At 42.3% G+C, this 21,416-nt stretch overlaps 1 protein-coding gene across 3 annotated transcripts in view; it reads left to right on the top strand.

Moving 5' to 3' along the window:
* gfm1 (G elongation factor, mitochondrial 1) overlaps window positions 1-21,416 on the top strand; it is a 101,211-nt gene that overhangs the window by 23,102 nt on the left and 56,693 nt on the right. For all 3 annotated transcript variants that reach the window (XM_070883584.1, XM_070883585.1, XM_070883586.1), the window contains exons 5-9: window positions 5,891-6,007; window positions 15,220-15,370; window positions 15,717-15,871; window positions 16,740-16,824; window positions 21,217-21,354. In XM_070883584.1, coding sequence (XP_070739685.1) covers window positions 5,891-6,007; window positions 15,220-15,370; window positions 15,717-15,871; window positions 16,740-16,824; window positions 21,217-21,354 — 646 coding nt within the window. The remainder of the gene's footprint in view (window positions 1-5,890; window positions 6,008-15,219; window positions 15,371-15,716; window positions 15,872-16,739; window positions 16,825-21,216; window positions 21,355-21,416) is intronic.

Raw genomic sequence — 21,416 nt, 5'->3', positions numbered from 1 at the left:
TGATGCAGCTTTTATTACGCTCAGCGGGGAGGAAAAACTCAGGACCGTATCCAGGTTTCTCTCCACAGAACAAAGGGTAACATGCACCTTTATATGTTTCACAACAGTTACAAAACAGTTTACTACAGCTACACAGCCCATCACGGCTGGACACAAGCCAATCACAACGATTATAGATTACATATAGGTTCTTTTAACCCAATAGAATTCCCCTAGTATCCAGGGAACCATATGTTCGGTTATTGTCAGCTTGGGCTGATCGATGACTTTATAGGTTCTCTCCCTAGTTCTTTCATCTGGGAGAAATAATTGGTTTATAACCTTGTTTACAGGAGATGGTTTCCCTCTTATCTTTCTTCCTGGGGAATTAATTGGTTTATGACCTTGTTCACAGGAGATGGTTTCCTTCTTATCTCTGTCTTCCCGCATCCCAGGCATTCCTACAGTGGGCCTCACAGGGTTATTGCTTGGTCATTGAACGTTCAACAGTTCACAGCTTGACTACCTGATTTCCCATCATGCCTGGGCAGCCATTTTATGTGTGTCCATTTTAAGCTTATGTGAGTTTTGATATATCTAGCAGGTGCCTAATGCCTAGTATTCTGGTATATTCTAAAGGTGCCTACCTCCTACAACACAAGGTATAACGATCTTTAATTGCAGACGTCCAGGAACACTTCTCATCACAGCCGCCTGTGAGTGGAGATGTTCCCTGAACAGCAAAATCATACATCATTTATACATTTCATAGACCCCTTCGCTCCCCCGTACGACCTCCCTTGACCTCTAATTGGGTTACCTTATCAGTAATATTTTGGATTGACAGACCAGGATCTCAAGGCAACCTTAGCCCTTAACTGGGATTACCTCATTGGGTTAGAATTTGCTGATTGTACATGGCGCCTGAAAGTCTGTTTAGAGTCTTTTCACCAGAGTCTTGTCAGTATCTATTTAGAGTCTTCCATAGTGTCTTATCTTGTTGGACTGGATGTACCTTTGTTATCTAGTGTCCTAGTACATCAATGTTGAATCAGAGGCCTCTGGGTCCTTGGTACTGGAATATGTTAGAATGTGTGAGGTCAACTACAGTCCTTTTGCCCCTTTTGCTGAGCCGATGTAGAAGCTGGCACCTTAAACCTTATTTCGCTTATACCCCTAATCCCAATTTTCTCTTACAATTTAACTATTTTTACAGTTTTATTTTATGGAGATGAGATATATATGGTTCCTGGGCTCGGACTTGGGGACTGGGCACTTGGGCGAGGGGTGGGAGGGTATTGCAGGGCTCCTGGCACCCACAGAACTGTACCCCAGCAAGAGTAAGTGTTTCAAAAGAAAACGGCAACTATTCGATGATATGTTCACAACGTATTCATGCTCCAACACACAGTGCAGTGGTAGGATATGGTTTTGAAGCTGCAGTTTCACATACAATGGTTATTGATCTTGTCTAGGTTGCAAGGGGAAGTGGTCAGTGGGTCTTTCCATCAAGGAGACAGGACAAATCACAAGCAAATCATTATGTGACACTATCATATTGCAGTAAGAGTCAGCTTCTTTGGGTGGGGGGTGGAATCACATAAATATATTATGCTTTGTACCACTTATGACATTGTCTTCATTAAATCAAGAGATTCAAATGAAGGCAGCCCATTTGATCTCGCCCTTGTGGGGAGGTATTGGGACCATGGAACGGGTATGGGAAGGATTTACAAGTTTAGTACCAGAAATTAGACACTCTAATTATCAGAACATAACATAAGAAATAGGAATAGGAATATGCCATTTGACCCCTCGAGCCAGCTCCGCCATTCAATAAGATCGTGGCTGATCTGATCCTGGCCTCAACTCCACTTCCCCGCCCGCTCCCCATAATCCTTAACTCCCTTATCATTCAAAAATCTGTCTTGGCTCCACCTTAAATATATTCAATGACCCAGTCTCCACAGCTCCCTGGGGTAGAGAATTCCACAGATTCATGCCCCTCTAAGAGAAGAAATTCCGCCTCATTTCTGTCTTAAATGGGCAACCCCTTATTCTGAAACTATACCCCCTAGTTCTAGATTCCCCCATGAGTGCAAACATCCTCTCTGCATCTACCCTGTCCAGCCCCTTCAGAATCTTATATCTTTCAATAAGATCACCTCTCATTCTTCTAAACTCCAATGAGTATAGGCTCAACCTCAATCTAGATCATTGATGTATACCACAAAAAGCAAGGGACCCAGTACTAAGCCCTATGGAACCCCACTGGAAACATCCTTCCAGTCACAAAAACATTCATCAACCATTACCCTTTGCTTCCTACCTCTTGAGCCAATCTTGGATCCAACTTGCCACTTTGCCCTGGATTCAACGGGCTTTTACCTTCGTGTCCCGTCTGGGACCTGATCAAAAGTTTTGCTAAAGTCCAAATACACTACATTGTGTGCAGTACCCTCATTGACCCTCCTGGTTACCTCCTCTCAAAATTCAATCAGGTTAGTCAAACACTATCTTCCCTTAACAAATCCATGCTGACTGTCCCTGATTAATCCTTGCCTTTCTAAATGTAGATTTATCCTGTCCTTCAGGATTTTTTCCAATAATTTTCCCATCCCTTTCCCCCTTCTTAAACAAGGGTCCCACATTAGCAGTCCTCCAGTCCTCCGGCACAATGCCTGAATCCAAAGAGGACTGGAAAATTATGGTCGTCGTCATCATCATCATCGGCAGTCCCTCGGAATCGAGGAAGACTTGCTTCCACTCCTGAAGTGAGTTCTTTGGTGGCTGAACAGTCCAATGCGAGAGCCACAGACTCTGTCACAGGTGGGACAGATAGTCGATGAGGGAAGGGGTGGGTGAGATTAGTTTGCCGCACGCTCTTTCCGCTGCCTGCGCTTGATTTCTGCATGCTCTCGGTGTTGAGACTCGAGGTGCTCATCGCCCTCTCGGATGCACTACTTCCACTTTGGGCGGTCTTGAGCCAGGGACTCCCAGGTGTCAGTGGGGATGTCGCACTTTATCAGGGAGGCTTTGAGGGTGTCGTTGTAGTGTTTCCGCTGCCCACCTTTGGCTCGTTTGCCGTGAAGGAGCTCCGAGTAGAGCACTCGCTTTGGGAGTCTCGTGTCTGGCATGCGAACTATGTGGCCTGCCGAGCGGAGCTGATAGAGTGTGGTCAGAGCTTCAATGCTGGGGATGTTAGCCTGGACGAGGGGGCTGATGTTGGTGCACCTGTCCTCCCAGGGGATTTGTAGGATCTTGCAGAGACATCGTTAGTGATATTTCTCCAGCAACTTGAGGTGTCTTCGGTACATGGTCCATGTCACTGAGCCATATAGGAGGGCAGGTATTACTACAGCCCTGTCGACCATGAGCTTGGTGACAGTTTTGAGGGCCTGGTCTTCAAACACTCTTTTCCTCAGGCTGCACTTGCGCACTGGAGATGGTGTTGGATCTCATCGTCGATGCCTGCTCTTGTTGATGGGAGGCTCCCAAGATATGCGAAGTGGTCCAGGGCCGTGACGTGGATCTTGACGATTGGGGGGCAGTGCTGTGCGGTGAGGACAAGCTGGTGGATGACCTTTGTCTTACAGTTGTTTAGCGTAAGGCCCATGCTTTCGTACGCCTTATTAAATACGTCGACTATGTCCTGGAGTTCAGCCTCTGCTATTTCCTCTTTTGCTTTGCTCAACAGCCTGGGATGCATTTCATCCGGGCCTGGGGATTTATCCACTTTCAAAGCTGCTAAACCCCTGAATACCTCCTCTCTCTCTATGTTTATTTCATCCAGAATTTCACACTCCTCCTCAATTGCAGTATCAGAATTGCCCCTTTGTGAAAGCAGACGCAAAGTATCCCTGACACTTTGTCTTCCATTGCTTAGCAAGCATGTACACTATTCCTCTTCTCCATTACAATATCACTCATATCGCTGTTAGCGATTTCAAGATTTATTTCCTCTCTGATATTCTTTTTAGTAAAGACTGATGCAAAGTACTTGAGTACCTCCATTTTTTGGCAATCCTCTTCTCTCCGGTGTCCCACTTTGCTTTTAACACGAGGAAGGAGTCCTGTACACACTTTGAGAATTTCATTCTCTTTTCTCTGTCCCAGTTGATGTGGACCATTAAAATCTCCCTGAACAATAATTTTGTTATTCCTACTCGTCTCTTTAATCTGACTGCAGATTTATTCTTTGGTTTCCTTTCCACGATTTGTAATACACCTCTGCTAATGTAATAAGCCCTTTTTATTGTCTTTGTGCTCTAACCATATTGACTCTGTATCCCTTCCTTGTCCTCATCAAGCCTCTCTAAAGCATGCATTCTCTCTCTAAACAATATTGACACTCAATCTCCTTTATCTTTCCAATCCCATCTAAATGTATCCGGAAATGTTTATTTTCCATTCTTGTCCAGCTTGCAGCCAAATTTCTGTTAATGCTATTCATTTATGTTGCTGCCACTAGATGGCAGATTGAGACGTACTAAATGAGTTTCGGGCAAGCCTACAAGTATTGGCCCTGAAATTCCAACCTCCCCTGGGTTCGACGCGCAATGCACATGTGCTGAAAACCGACTTTTCCGATCTGTCAAGTTTCTGACTTGATAGATCGCACGCATCTTGGCAGCAAGGACATTCCCACGGCAGAGATTGGTCAATTTGCCCATCTCTTGTCCCGCGAATGACCTTCAAACTCTTGCGCCTGGTAAAAGCAGGCGCATAGCCTACTTTTACCAACGTAAGAGTTTTAAATCATGAAAAACATATAAAAATAAAATTTAAAAATATATATTTATGTTAAAAACCCTGCCCACTCAGGTAATTTTATTTTAACCATAATTAAAACTTTAAAAAAATCGGCAAATATTTTATTTTCAAAAACATTTCTATCAACTTTAATTTCTATAATGTATTTGTGAGGTTTTTAAAACAAAAGTTATGTAATGTTTGAGTGTTTGGGGGTGTTTCTCATTCATAGTAATCGGAGTTTCGGACGAACGAAATTCCCATTACTATGAATGAAAAAATACATTACCTCGATTGGGTGTCCAGGCCCACGTGACTTCTACAGATGTTCCAACGTGAACATGCTCTGTTGCGCAAGAGAAGGCCTTGAGTCCGGAATCTCTGGTGAGCGACTAAAAGGTAAGTGCGCATCTTTTCTATTTTTAGTCGAATGCCCGCGGGAAGAAGAAACGGGATTTCAGGACCAATATCTTAATAAAACTAGTCAAAACGCCTCTGATATATGTGGCTGTAAGTTGTTTAGACAGCTAATTGTTCTACAGGCATAACTTGATAATATTGTACATTAATAAAATTGTGCTCTTATGGGATATTTTCAGAGAGAGAAATGTCAACATCATCTGTCTCCTAGCTGCAAGTCCACAGGTGGCATGAACAACTATTCTTTCTTTGTGCTTTGGCAGCGACTGTCATTGGGCTATTTGAACCTCTGCATTATTGCCGTTAAGCCTAGTCCTTCTAGCAGGATTCACTAGCTACTAGCAGCCAGAAGTAGGTGTCTTGATCATAATTGTTTTATTTTCCTTCTGACAAGTTCAGGATACCCTTTTACTGCTACCCCTTCAATCATCGCTGATCTCAACTCAAACCCAGGACCTGTTTGTATGGATCTGTGGGAGATGGTGCACTGCATTAACCTACTGAGCGATGGGGAATATCAAATATTTATTAACCCATCTTCTCTGGGTTATTTTTAAACTAGTGTTTCCTAAATTTTGTGTCCGCCTGGGAGAGGGAATTCTTCCTGTACTTTGTTTTTGCTGTTTAATTTTCACTTAACATTTGAAATCTATTGCAGGAAATAAGAATTCCCAAAATGATTCATGTTTTATTTATTAACGATACAAAAATATGTGTTTTTTTTTCTTTTAAATTGCAGATCAAAACTTAACCATAACACAGCATTTATTCAAATTCCGATTGGCCTAGAAGGAAACCTTAAGGGAATTATTGATCTCATAGAGGAGCGTGCAGTTTACTTTGATGGCCAGTTTGGGTAAGAACATATTTTCTGGAGAACTCCAGGGGCTGGATTTTTGGTTTTGCTCCTTTCGGGGCGTTAATGCTTGTGCCTGGGAACAGTTTGCTCCTTAGTCAGCAAAATTGGGCAGTTGGACCCTGAGTGTGGGGCGGAGTGCTAAGGGAGGCGTTGCACACCTCTCTTAGGGCGCCAGGCCGGCTGGGCATTTGAAAATGCCGAACTAAACAGCCAGCCCAGGAGCGTTCTAAGAGAGGCCTGGGGAGAAAAAAAAACTTTCCCAATAAAGAACCCATGCCACCACAACATAAATCGCAAAAAAAACCAATCACACTTACCTGAGGTTGACATTACTACAGCTACAACTCAGACTGCACACTTTCACAGGCGGTCCCAATACTGCGCTCTACAGAGTGCTACGGATCGTGCGGGAGCCAAAAATCGATCCGGTGTCGCATCCAGGGGCATTACACACTGGCTCGCCTCTTCCGGGTGATAATACCCGCTGCCTCGCTGAAACCGGCCCCGGAAATCATGGTGGGGTCCTGGAAGCTGTCTGTCTGCCCGGGAGAGCTTATTGCCGCCCCTCCAGGGCGAAAACACAGGCAGCAACAAGCCAAAAATCCACCCAGAACCTCAAGGTAAAATCAAACCCGGTTTAAATGCATGAGCAGTAGCAGTAATATTTGCTTCATTAAATTACATCCATTGAATAAGCTGCCCTTTATTTTTAAGGCTTAGGAATTTTGCTGTCTTCTTGACTCCATAGGCCAAATTGTGTTTTTTATTTACTAAGCCGTAGGATTGGTTATTATTCCTAGAAGAAGCAGCTTTAAATGAAGATTGAACTAAATGTTCAAAATTAAATGATATGGGCAAGGGTAACTTGCCTCTTGCAATCTAACCAATGACCCAAGTATGTTTACCATTATCACTTTGCTTTTATATTATACACCCCTTTTTTAAAAAATAAAAGCAAGGACCCCATATAACAACTACATCAACTTGGTCCTCCCACTTTTAAAGATTTGTGTATCTGAAGCTATAAATCTAGCTGTTTTTCTCCTCCTTTTTGAAACTACTGTTTGTCACAGATTTTGGGTCTGACTATATATTCTTCTGGGTTCTGTTTCAACAGTCCCTCCCATGCATGGACCTTGAATCCCCTATAATCAGTAGTTTACTTTTGCCTAGTATCTAGTCATCTGTTCGCATGACCTGGATCATAATGATGAAAACCTCTTATGTGAACTGGGCAATATAGTCTTGGATGTGCCACCTCGGGCATTTCTCCTATCTTCTGAAAGGTAGACTGATGAACTTTTTAGTGAGCAAGACTAAATATAAATCAATTTATCTATTTTTCACACAATATGTAAACAAATAAAGTAACGATTACAGTGCTTTGCAACTTATTTTGTAACACTCCAGTGACGTATAAAATAACCAAGGGTATAACACCACCCCTGTCAGTGTTCTCACTGAATTTAGTCAACTTTGTATCTAATGGCATCCTTACCACATTTTGCAGACTGATCCCAGACCCTCTGCTTCCTTGTTCCTTAACTGAACAGGAAACCCCAGGTTTGTTCCTCTGATCCTCCCACTGTGCTCCATGTCTGAGGGTTGGTTAATTGAGCTGTTAATGAAGACTGCTACCGCCCTTCTAGGAGTTGATTCCAGTCAGGCAACACCATGCTGAGTATGCATGAAGGTGGCTCCAGCCAATATTCTATGTTTGAATGCTTATTAGAACTATAGGAATATGGTAGCAATTTAACTATTGCCCCAAATTGTTTAGTGTAAAAGTTTCAATGGTTGAAGAATTATCTTTCACAAGAGTTTATTAAGTCACTCAGTCCCCTATTGCCTCAACAGTTTCAGCTTTTTTTCTTAGGTTTATAAAAAATAAAGCACTACACCTTTTGGGAATTAAACCTCAACATCCTGAATCTGACTCCATGCTGAAGTTATGCCTTAGCTTAAAACAAAGATATCTAGATCAGATAGTCAAAAATCTTAAAATATGACTGTACTTCCTCTCATTTATTCTTCCTCCCAAAGTTTATCATCTCACATTTCTCCACAATAAATTTAATTTGACATTTATCTGCTCAATTTGTTAACCTGTCTTTCCTCCTGCCAATCACATTTAACTAAGCTCCCCATTTCCCCCCTGTGTCCAAATCAAATTTTGATTTTGATATGCTCTTGTGAAGTGCTTTGGGATGTTTGACTATGTTAAATGCACAAGTTTTTGTTATACCCTCTATGCCCAAGTCCAGATCATTCATATAAAAATAATATATATTGAAAAGAGAAATGGTCCTAATACTGATCTTTAGGAGACACCATTGTTTACATTCCTCCATTCTGAAAAACATCTATTAGCCATTAATGTTCTTTTGGGAGAACCAGTGGATGTGGTGTATTTGGACTTTTAAAAGGCTTTTGACAAGGTCCTACACAAAGATTAGTGTGCAAAATTAAAGCACATGTTATTGGGGGTAATGTATTGACGTGGATAGAGAACTGGTTGGCAGACAGGTAGCAAAGAGTAGGAATAAACGGGTTCCTTTTCAGAATGGCAAGAAGTGACTAGTGGGATACCGCAAGGTAGTGTGCTGGGTCCCCAGCTATTTACAATATACATTAATGATTTGGACGAAGGAATTGAATGTAATATCTCCAAGTTTGCAGATGACACTAAGCTGGGTGGTAGTGTGAGCTGTGCGGGGGATGCCAAGAGGCTGCAGGGTAACTTGGACAGGTTAGGTGAGTGGGCAAATGCATGGCAGATGTAGTATAATGTAGATAAATGTGAGGTTATCCATTTTGGTGGCAAAAACAGGGAGGCGGAATATTATCTGAATGGTGACAGATTAGGAAAAGGGGAGGTGCAACAAGACCTGGGTGTCATGGTTCATCAGTCATTGAAAGTTGGCATGCAGGTACAGAAGGCAAATGGCATTTGGCCTTCATAGCTGAGGATTTGAGTATAGTAGCAGGGAAGTTTTACTGCAGTTGTATAGGGCCTTGGTGAGGCCACACGTTGAATATTGTGTTAAGTTTTGGTCTCCTTATCTGAGGAAGGATATTCTTGCTATTGAGCGAGTGCAGCGAAGGTTCACCAGACTGATTCCTGGGATGGCAGGACTGACATATGAAGAAAGACTGGATCAACTGGGCTTGTATTCACTGGAGTTTAGAAGAATGAGAGGGGATCTCATAGAAACATATAAAATTCTGACAGGATTGGACAGGTTCGATGCAGGAAGAATGTTCCCGATGTTGGGGAAGTCTAGAACTAGGGGTCACAGTCTAAGGATAAGGGGTAAGCCATTTAGGACTGAGATGAGGAGAAGCTTCTTCACTTAGAGAATTGTGAACCTGTGGAATTCTCTGCCACAGAAAGTTGTTGAGGCCAATTCGTTAGATGTATTCAAAAGGGAGTTAGATGTGGCCCTTATGGCTAAAGGGATCAAGGGGTATGGAGAGAAAGCAGGAATGGGGTACTGAAGTTGCATGATCAGCCATGATCATATTGAACGGTGGTGCGGGCTTGAAGGGCTGACTGGCCTACTCCTGCACCTATTTTCTATGTTTTGCTAACACCCTTTCTATCCGCAGGCAGCGAAAGGAACGTGCGGCAAACCAAGACTCCCCGCCCATCCTTTTCTTCAACGACTGTCTGTCCCACTGTGTAATTCCCACATTGGACTGTTCAGTCACCCAAGAACTCACTTTATGGCCCCAAGTTTCCACATGATTTGCTCCTGATTTTTAGGAGCAACTTGTGTAGAACGGAGTATCTTAGAAATCGGAATTCTCCACATTTAGTTTACTGCAGTTCTAGTCAGGTAGAACAGTTTCACTTTGGAACAGAATTTTTTTTTCAAAAGGGAGCGTGTCCGGCCACTGACTCCTGATTTGAAAGTTTCCACAGTGAAAACGTACTCCAAACTAACTTAGAATGGAGTAAGTGAAGATTTTTGTACGCTTGAAAAAACCTTGTCTACACTTTAAAAAATCAGGCGCAGGTTACAAATTAGGCGTCGGGAACGAGGTGGGGGGGGGGGGTAAGGGAAGTCATTAAATTCTACAATCAATCCTTAGTTATACTTATACAAATATTATACAAATAAATCCAACCTGAATAAAAATTTATAAGCAAAGAAAAGATTAAATAAACCATGTTCCTACCTGTGTGAAAGTGCTTCACGCAGGCCTTTCAGGCAGCGGTGTGGCGTCAGTGTCTCGACGGCAGGCAGCAAGCAGCCTTCGAGCTAAGCTGCAGTGCTTGAGGCAGGGGTGTGGCGTCAGTGTCTCGACGGCACGGCAGGCAGCAAGCAGCCTTCGAGCTGAGCTGCGGTGCTTGAGGCAGGCCTTCATTCCCCGCGAAGATGCAGCACCCGGACGGACTTGAGGCCATTCGGCCATGGGATTGCAGCGGCGTCAGTGGCTGGCCGGCAGCCGAAGAATCAACGCAGGACACACGCAGCTCATTAAGGTTCTTGAGGCCATTCGGCCACGCTTTAGGGGCGGCGTCAGTGGCTGGCCGGCAGCCAAAGATGCAGCAGCAGCCTTCGAGCTGTGAGGGGGACTGAGGCCATTTGGACAGGGAGAGGCAGCCACATAGACAGTTTTATATTTAAATTTGCAGAATGGGTGCTGCATTGTCAACACCACATATTATGCAATGGTTTGCCATCAATTCACTGCATAGGAGAGAATTGATTAGAGCTCACCGCACGAGGAACGTCGTAGCCCGTAGGTTGATGGGCAGGAGACCTTACCCACGTCGACAATATTGAACCAGGCGCTCGTACCTGGACATGAGCGAGGCTGATTGTGTGAAAAGTCTGCGTTTTCGCAGAGAAGTTGTCACTGAGATCTGTGATATGGTGAGAGCAGATTTGCAGCCCAGAAGCAGAAGGATAACTGCCTTGTCTGTTGAAGTGAAGGTAACAGCTGCAATTTCTTTCTATGCCTCGGGATCGTTTCAGGCTACAACTGGAGATGTGTGTGCCATCTCTCAACGTGCAATACATGCCTGCGTTTACCAGGTCACGGCTGCACTTTATGCGCGAAGGAATGACTTCATCAATTTCCCAATGACCGCACAAGCGATCCATGAGAGGGCTGTGGGCTTCTTCAGGATTGCCGGCTTCCCAAAGGTACAGGGCTGCATTGATTGTACCCACATAGCCTTGCGAGCACCCGTGGAGGAATCTGAGCAGTACCGAAATAGGAAAGGTTTCCACTCTATCAATGTGCAGCTCGTGTGTGACGACAAGTAGCGCATCATGTCCGTCGATGCGAGATACCCTGGCAGCACCCACGATGTGTTCATCCTACGCAACAGTGTTCTATCTGACATGTTTGAGCAGCAGCCAGAAGGGCAGAGCTGGCTACTGGGAGACAAAGGGTACGGCCTGACCATCTGGCTCATGACGCCCCTACGCGTGACACGGACAGAAGCTGACCGTCAATACAACATGGCGCACATTGCGACGCACAGCATCATTGAGAGGACCATTGGCATATTGAAACAGCGATTCCGATACCTGGACCATTCCGGAGGACAGTTGCAATACTCTCCTCAGATTGTTGGTCACTTCACTGTTGTGTGCTGCATGCTTCATAACTTAGCCATCATGAGGCAGCAGGAGCTGGTAGTGGAACCCGAAGACCGACGTGAGGGTCCAGTGCATGATGATAGTATTACGGAAGACCAGGATGTGGATGATGACGACAATCAGGAAAGCATGCAAGTGCCTGATGCCGGAGCACGAGGTCGGAGGAGGGCCGTCCATCGTGCCCCTTTAACAATTGCTCGAGACTTGCGCCAGCAACTCATCCGTGAATGCTTACACTACTGATGCCTGAGGGCTCTGCGACCCTTTTGCATATGGACATGTTTATTCTTTGCAGTTGTTCCTACGTTGTGTTGTGTTAATGGAACATGAAACAGTTTTAATGAAAAAATATTTTATTGAAAAGTTAACGTCACTCGAATAAAATATTTGTTGTATCAAACTATACTTTTTAATATGACTCTTGAAGATCACTTAAAAACTTTAAGATCACTTATAAACTTGTAAAGTTACAAAAGTTACAAAACACTTTGTGAAAAATTTTACACTCTAAGATCACTTACACTTCAAGATCACTTTTTAGATGCAAAATTAAATAATTTACAGAATGTGAGAGCATTTACACTATAAGATCACTTGAAAACCCTGAGATCACTTCTATGTTGTAAAGTTACAAAACAGTTTCATTGTGAAAAATCTTACACTCTGAAGAACACTTAAACTTCAGGATCACTTTTTAGGTGCAAAATTAAATAAGATTAAAAAAAATGTGAGAGCATTTACACTATAAGATCACTTAAAAACCATAAGATCCCTTATAAGTTGTAAAGTTACAAAACTTACAAAACAATTTCGATTTGAAAAACGCTACATCAAGAACAAGAACAAAAGCAGCAAAGAAAGGCTGCAACCATGTCTCATCCATATCTCAGTGAATGTTCACTTCCTCATGGGGATGTCATTTGATTGGCTGGGCTGTGTGCCCTTATTGCAGCAGTTACCTCAACCAGGCCCTCCCTGACGGCCTGTGCAGACACTTGCATGCCCTCCCTGACGGCCTGTGCCGTCGATTGCACTCCCTCGGACATTCCCTCCCTAACTTCCCGTGTCATTACTGCTATTTCTCCCGTCAGGACCGTCAACTCTTCACCTACTGCATTGACGCCACCGATGAGTGATCGGGTAAGCTCATTGGTCTCCATACCCAATGCCACAACCTGAGCCGCATCTGTTGCACGCTGCATCTCAGGAGAGCATGTCTCCAATCTCCTTCTCCTCTGCCTGGGTCTGCCTCGTGGCACCACTACACTGGGAGGCGCGGGCACGGACGGTGGGACGCTCTGTGTTCCAGACGGTTGAACTGGAGAGAGAGGCTCGGGCTGGAATGGTGGGATACTCTGTGTTCCAGACGACCGCACTCGAGTGCGAGCCGTGGGCTGGGATGTTGGACGAATGGGTGTAAACTGCTCCATGATATCAGCAGCAACACTGGGACCCGAAGCGTCGGAATCAAAACCATAGTAGGTGGAACCAGAACCTATGCGAGAGGGAGGCACAGGCTGGGACGGTAGTGCACTAACTGTAGAATGCTGCATTATACCAGCAGCACCACTGGGACCCGCAACATCGGAAGCGAAACCATGGAAGGTGGAACCAAGACCTATGCTAGGGGTTGAAACTCTGATGCCCCTTGATGGGGGGGCTCATAAACATTAAATTGGAAGCTCTCCCCTGCAGACATTTCAGTCATCACCGCCATCATCCAGTCTGGATCGTCCGCAGCTGGTTGTACTGGTTCTTGTTCTGTACCCTCAGGATCCTCAGGGTTGGCAGCAGCAGCATCGTCATCATCATCATGTTCTGCAAAATACATCAGAACAGTCAAATGCTTAACAGCAAGGGAGGGGGCCGGGTGGGTGGCATGAGTACTCTCACACATAACAGGCCAGGCAGCAGGTTGATTTAAAGGGCCATGATGCATTTTCAGGACTTACCCTCTTCCTCGCGTGCGGGCCCAGCTTGTGCTGTACCGATTGCTTTACTCCATGTATGACTCATCATAGCAGCTACCCTTTGTTCCAAGGGTGTCAGTGGATGCAGATTGGGCACGCCTCCTCCTGTCCGAGTTGCCTCCCTTTTGTTGTGGGCCAATTTCTTCTGCAAAGAGTAAAATACAACTTTTTACAGAGTGTGTCAGTCTGCAAGGTGGGACATACAGATAGCCAGGTTACAATTATGATTAAATTAAAAATGGGAAATATTACTTACGCTAACTACTTGACCAAGGTCGTGCCATTTCTTTTTACACTGACTTCCAGATCTCCTGGTATGCACCACTGCGCAGTAATCTTCTGCAACTTGGTTCCAGCGTTTCTTCATTTCTTTTGGTGACACTTTTATGCAACCTCTGTTGCTGGTATCTAGCTCCTGCCATCTCTGCTCAATTACGTTGACTAATATCTCCACTTCCTCATGCAGGAAATTCTTTGTTCTTGGTGGACGTTGATCCATTGCAAAGTTGAATTGGCACTCTCATTTCTCCAAACACACAGTCCTTAATTTGCAGGCACCGGTTCTGCAAGTTTAGCAGTGAAAAGCTGAACTCACTGATTTCAGCAGGTGATTTATTCAGCAGTGCTGCTAAAAGCACTCCCTCACACACAGAAATATCAAGAAAATTAAAATATAAGCCTTTGCAGGGGTCCAAGAAACAAATCTTCACTTTTTCTGCAGCACTTTTAAAAATGGCCGAGTGCCAATGTTTACTTCAGACTGCGAACGCTCCAACACGCACACGCAGGGTTGCCGGCACCAAGAAGCCTCATTTCAATTGTACCCGCCCCCTCCTACTTACAAAATCGGCGCGAGTGGTAGGCTCCGCCCCCTGTGCGCCGCGCCAAGCAGACATCGAGCTCCAAGGAGCTCGAGAAACCGCACTTTTGTTCCGGCGCCGTTTTTGGCACGAAAAACAGGCGCCCAGCTCTGAGGTGCGCCTTTTTCGCCGCGTGTGGAAACTTGGGGCCTTAGAGTGGAAGCAAGTCTTCACGATTTTGAGGGACTGTCTATGATATCGTGGCACATTTACCTTTAATACTATATCTAATTTTATCAATAAACCTTCAATGCGACACCTTACAAAGCACCTTTTAAAATTCCATGTACACAATATCCACTATATTTACTTTATCAATACACTGTTATTTTTTCCATTAAATTTATCAGACACACATCCATGATGGCTGTAAGAGAGTATTAATTTTATCCCATTTTATAACCTTGAGACACTTACCCTCTCCTGATGTTTGGAAGACTGGTCTCTAGTTACCCACTTTATCCTTAAACAAGAGGTATTCTATTTTCAACTTTCCACTCCTCGAGCATAACTTCGTTATCAAAGGATATTTTAAAGATTATGGTCAGAGTTTCTGCTATCTCTGGTAGTATTCTGATGTAATAAGTTGACATTTTGTTTCAAACCTTTTGTTTAAGTTTTAAGTTAGAAAGAAAGATATTTGGTGATTTATGTTCAGCTTGTCCAGTCAACTTTTCCAGCTAGTGTACAGGGTAATGACAAATTTCTAGTGTACTTTGAAATGATTGATACCCAAATGAGTGACTTTCTTATTTGCATAGTCAGAATGTGAAATATGATGACATTCCTGCTGAGCTCCGTGCAGAAGCTGCTGATAGACGTCAGGAGCTGATTGAGTGTGTAGCCAATGTGGATGAACAGCTGGGAGAAATGTTTCTGGAGGAGAAAGTCCCTACAGTTGCTGACCTAAAGGTGAGATTTTATTGTAAAAAGGACAGAGATTTCAAAGAATGTAAACTTCAGCTACTTACAGGTTTCATACTTCTGGTACTGCGTTAGTAAGGAGGAAATGGGGAGAATGACTGAATGATGAATGATTTCACGTTCAATACATTTAGATTTATTAGTTAGTGGAGCCCTTTATATCTTCCAGTTTCTTAGAATATTATGGAATTAACATGCTGGGAGTGATGCAACTGTTTTAAGAACAAATTTTTGATTCTAATGTAAAAACACATTTTTAATAGAAAATGTTATCTGCTGGTGGCAGTGTTTTTAGATCGGAATACATTTTTTTTCTTCCCCCATCCATTTCTAGGCTGCTATAAGGAGAATAACTATCAATAGGTTATTCTCGCCTGTATTAGTGGGAAGTGCTCTGAAAAATAAAGGTGTACAACCACTGCTGGATGCTGTTGTAGACTACCTACCGGACCCAAGTGAAGTCCCAAACTATGCCATTGTCAACCAAGAGTAAGTGCTTTATATTCATTATCAATAATTCAAAAATTTGCTGTCTAGTACATTCTCAACCAATGGTAATGTTTTATTTTATATTTGTTTTTGTCTTGTGATGAAGGAAGAAATTAACAGGTATTATATCTCAAAGCTTTTACATTAAGGGGCAATTATATGATTCTGTTCTCCCAGTGAGCATTTGCCCTCATAGAATGCGAAGGTTAGAAAACCGGGGTTATCTCTGGCCTTCATGCTTGGATTTCTACTAATAGCTTTAGAATTTTATTGGGCTTCTATTGACTTGTTTATCTGTTATCATTATTTAATTTCATTGTTAACATTTTAAATAGAGGTTTATCACTACATTGAAAATGAATTAAAACATTTTAACGACTTGCATGTATATAACACCTTTAACATGGAAAAATATCCCAAAGTGCTTGGATGCTGAGCCAAAGGAGGGTTTTGAGGAATATCTTAAAGAAGAGGAGGGTGGAGGTGAGGGTTAGGGAGGGAATTCCAGAGTGTAGGGTCTAGTTGGCTGAAGGCATGGCCTCCAGTGGTGAAGCGAAGTAACAGGGACTGCACAGTAGGCCAGAGTCAGAGGAGAAGATGATGGGCCGTTGTAGGGCTGGAGGTGGCGACTGAGATGGGAAGGGAGGGGCGAAGTCATGAAGGAATTTAAACACACAAATGTAGGGCATTGATTTTCAGTACCCACAATGTAGGTCAATGAGGACAAGGGTGATGGCTGAGTAGAACTTGGTACGGGATAGAGTGCGTGTAGCAGAGTTTTGGATGCACTAATGGCTACTTAAGTTAATTCAACGATAAATCTGAAGTCCCAATGAAGAGTGTTATTTAAATGCATTGTTCCCTTCAGGAATTCAGAAGACCCAGTTAAAGTTCTCATGGATCCCAAAAGAAATGCTTCTCACCCATTCGTAGGCTTGGCTTTTAAACTGGAGGTAATTCTGTAACTATATTGTGCATTCAGGGCCAGGAGGTGTTAGAGGATGGGTGTTCTTGCTTATCTGTTTGTAACTTGCTCCTCAATAATAGGGTTCACAATTGAAAATCATAGAAATTAAGCATACAATGATGACCATAACTGAAAATAATTACACATATACTTAAGAGTACACTTATGGCAATACCATGACCGTTCATGGGAGAATTCAAAACATGTTACACTTCCTGAGCTTGAGGATTTTTCAAGATTGATAAGGCCTCATTGAATTCTGAGGTATCTCTGCTAACACCCACTCTTACACTTTTTTCCCCAAACCTTCTCATGAGAATCCACATGTTCCATAGAATTACCTCATTCAATTAGTTGTTCTTCCCTATCTCTCGCGGCCCCCTCGCCCTCTCGCGCCCCCTCTCGCGGCCCCCCCCCTCGCGCACCCCCCCCCTCCCGCTCTCTCGCCCTTCCCCCTCCATCCATTTCTCTCTCGTCCTTCCCCCTCCATCCCTCTCTCTCTCTCGCCCTCCTCTCTCTGGCCCTGATTCTGACAATGGCTGAGTTGGTGAAGTGAAAAGCATGCATTTGGAGTTCAATCGGATAGTTTGATTGTAGTATTAACTGTCTTTTCAACCTGAATACTATCTTTGCTTGAGTTATACCAGTCCCCTGCCTTGATGTCAGATGCAACACTGCGGACTAGGATAAGTCAGTTCTAAATGGTAAAAAGTTGGTACAAATGCTTCCAGAATAGTAAGATGATACGAGTATTCCATTCTCTGTGATTCTGAGCCAATTTCCATCATTATTCACATCTCCAGGTGAAGATTCAGATGGGTGTGATGAGGGTGGGAAACCCAAATTTAAGGGTTGCAGACAACGAAAGCAAGTGAGGAAAATAAATTGTTACAGCTTTCACAAAAGTTTAAAAGGTTTCCTAATAGTTCCTGTTAACATAAGATATTTTACATCTGTTTTTACAAAGCTGATGGAAAACCAGAGTTAAAATAAAATTCAATTATATAGGATATACAGCACAGAAACAGGCCATTTGGCCCAACCAGTCCATGCTGGTATTTATGCTCCTCGAGCCGCCTCCTGTCTTTCCTCATCTAAATCTATCCGGATAACCCTCTATTCCCTTCTCCCTCATATGCTTCTCTAGCTTTCCCCTTAAATGCATCTATACTATTTGCTTCAACCGCTCCCTGTGGTAGCGAGTTCCACTTTCTCACCACTCTAGGTAAATAATTTTCTTCTGAATTCCCAATAGTATTTCTTGTTGACTATCTTATATTGATGACCTCTAGTTATGCTCTTCCCCACAAGTGGAAACATTCTATCTGTAGCCACTCTATCAAAACCTTTCAGAATTTTAAAGGTCACCCCATAGCCTTCTTTTTTCAAGAGAAAAGAGAGCCAGCCTGTTCATCGTTTCCTGTTATGTATACCCTGGCATTTCTGGTATCACCCTTGTAAATCTTCTCTGCACCCTCTCCAGTGCCTCTATATTCTTTTTATAATATGGCGACCAGAACTATACGCAGTACTCCAAGTGTGGTCTAACCAAGGTTTGATACAGGTTTAGCATAACTTCCCTACTTTTGAATTCTATACCTCTAGAAATAAACTCTAGTGCTTGGTTTGCTTTTTTTATGGCCTTGCTAACCTGTGTCGCAACTTTTAGCGATTTGTGTATTTGTACTCTGTTCCTTTGTTCCTGTACCCACCTATACTTGCACCCTACAATTAATAACTGACCTCTCTAGTCTTCCTACCAAAATATAATGCCTCACATTTATCTGTGTTGAACTTCATTTGTCAATTATATGCCCATTCTAGAAGTTTATTAATGCCCTCCTGTAATTTGTTGCAGTCCTCCAGAGTATTGACTCACCCCCAATTTGGTGTCATCTGCAAATTTAGAAATTTTGTTTTTAATTCCAAAGTCTAAATCATTAATATAAATTGTGAATAACAGTAGTCCAAGCACTGATCCTTGTGGAATACCACTATCCACATTCTGCCACTGTGAATAGCTACCTTTCACCCTTACTCTCTGCTTTCTGTCTTGAAGTCAGCTAGCTATCCATTCTGTTATTTGTCCCCTGGCTCCGCATCCTCTGCCTTGTTCATCAGTCTATTATGGGGTACCTTATCGAAGGCTTTTTTAAAATCTAGATAAATTACATCTACTGCATTACCATTGTCTACACTCTTTGTTACCTCTTCAAAAAATTCAATGAGGTTGGTCAAGCAAGACTTTCCCTTTTGAAATCCATGCTGACTATTCATTGTTATTTTTAGTTTCTAGATATTCTATTTTCTCCTTTAGTAGGGATTCCATTATTTTTCCTACCACCGATGTTAAGCTGACAGGTCTATAATTCCCTGGGCATGTTCTATCTCCCTTCTTAAATATAGGTATTACATTAGCTATCTGCCAGTCCTCTGGCACTACACCCTTTTCTAACGAATTATTAAATATGTGTAGTAAGGCCTCTGCTATTTCTTCCCTCGTTTGTTTAAAAATGCATGGATGCAATCCATCCGGACCAGAGGTTTTATCCTGAGTTTGATTAGTTTATTTAATATATCCCTTCTTTCTATTTTAAATGTACTTATCTCATTACTAATCTCATCCAATGCCATGTCCAGCTGTTCTATCTCACTGGTAAATGCTGAAGCAAAATAATTATTTAACATTTCTGCCATCTCTCTATCGTTACCTGTGGTTTTATTCTGTCTTTCCCTTAATGGCCCTATACCCACTCCAACCTTCCTTTTTTTATTGATGTGCCTGTAAAATATTTTACTATTTTGTTTTATGTTTTATGATTTAATTTCATAGTTTCTCTTTGCCTTCCTAATTGTTTTTTTGACTTCTCTCCTCATCTTTTCTTCTCCCTTATCATGAACTCCCCTACTGTCTATGTAAATGCATGCCTCTTTTCTTACGCTCAATTGTTCTTTGTGGCTTTATTCATCCATGGAGTCTCAGTAGTGTTTAGTTTGTTCTTGCCTTTTAGTGGAATATATTCTTCCTGCACTCTGTTGAACACCATTTTAAATGATTCCCATTGCAGCTTTACATTGTTTTTGCCAATATTGTTGCCCATTTTATTTTCCCAAGTTCTATTCTCAGCTCCTCACAATCAACTTTTCTCCAATCTATTACCTTGTTTTTGTCATACTCAATTATCGTCTTAAAGCGTATTATATTCTGGTCACTATTGCCTAGATGTTCCCGTACTTTTACTTCTCTTATTTGCTCTGGTTCATTCCCCATTACTAGATCCGATAGCGAATCCTCCCATGGGCATTTTACATATTGAGTTAGAAAGGAGTCTTGTACACATTGTATGAACTCCATTCCTTTATCCCCTTTACCTACCTCTTCTGTCCAATTAATATCAGAGTAGTTGAAATCCCCATGATTATTATGCGATGTTTATTACTCATTTCCCTAATTTGTCTGCATATTTCTTCCTCCACCTCCCTTCCACTATTAGGTGGTCTGTAGACTACACTTATTAGTGTGATTGACCCTTTATTATCTTTTATCTCTCTATATGGATTCTATTTTTATCTTGCTGATAGCTGCATCACTTTTTTCTACTGCTGTTATGTTATCCCTAATAAGTACAGCTACTCCATCTCCCCCTTTTCCCTCCCTCTCTTTTCTAAATATGTTATACCCTGCAATGTTTAGTTCCCAGTCCTGAATTTTCTGTAGCCATGTCTCAGTAATATAAACTACAGTTGCTACGTAATAGCAAAAATGAATTTGGAACCAAGTTGTAGGAATGGTTTGTTTATAAAATAGTAAATGGTATTTGAAACTTGTTCTGAGGATAGCTGTTTGCCAGTGGCAACGAGATAAATTTTTATTTGGAAGAAATAAATTTAGCAAGAATGTAAAATTAACAGAATGCATGTATTTGTAATAATAGCAATGCTAGTAACAAACCTCAAACAAATTTTTAAATTATTTTGTAGACTCAAATTTATAGCTGAACCTATTCTGGTAATGAAGTGTTAAATTACTAGCATTTTCATCCTGTACAAATCAGGAAAGCATATATTACACTGGTACGGTTGAGGGGAACATGAATTATCTTAAATTTAGAAATATTAGAGATAACATGAACAGTTACTGTTAGGAAGATAATCTATAGTACAATTTCAACTTCTCAAATAATAAATTGAGACCTAAGCATTCACACATAATATTGGACTGATCTAAACTTCATTGAAAAGCATCATTTGACTTATCTTTGATCGTATAATTTTTGCATTTCTGATAAATAACTACACTACTACAGTATGTTGAATGAAAGAGTGATAACTGGTGAAACGATGTATCAATGTAATTAGTTTTCCTTTGATTCATCAGGCAGGCCGATTTGGTCAGTTAACATACATTCGAGTTTACCAGGGTATGCTGAAAAAGAGTGAGAACATTTACAACACACGAACTGGCAAGAAGATTAGAGTGCAACGCTTAGTGCGATTACATGCTGATCAGATGGAGGTATGGTTTCTAACTGGATGTATTTTATATTCACCGCTCTTCCCATGCACTATTCAATAAAC

The sequence above is a fragment of the Pristiophorus japonicus genome, chromosome 6 (assembly GCF_044704955.1).
Source record: "Pristiophorus japonicus isolate sPriJap1 chromosome 6, sPriJap1.hap1, whole genome shotgun sequence".
Lineage (NCBI taxonomy): Eukaryota > Metazoa > Chordata > Chondrichthyes > Pristiophoridae > Pristiophorus > Pristiophorus japonicus.
Note: the sequence above shows the minus strand (reverse complement) of the source record. Positions and strands in the feature narration are given on the sequence as shown.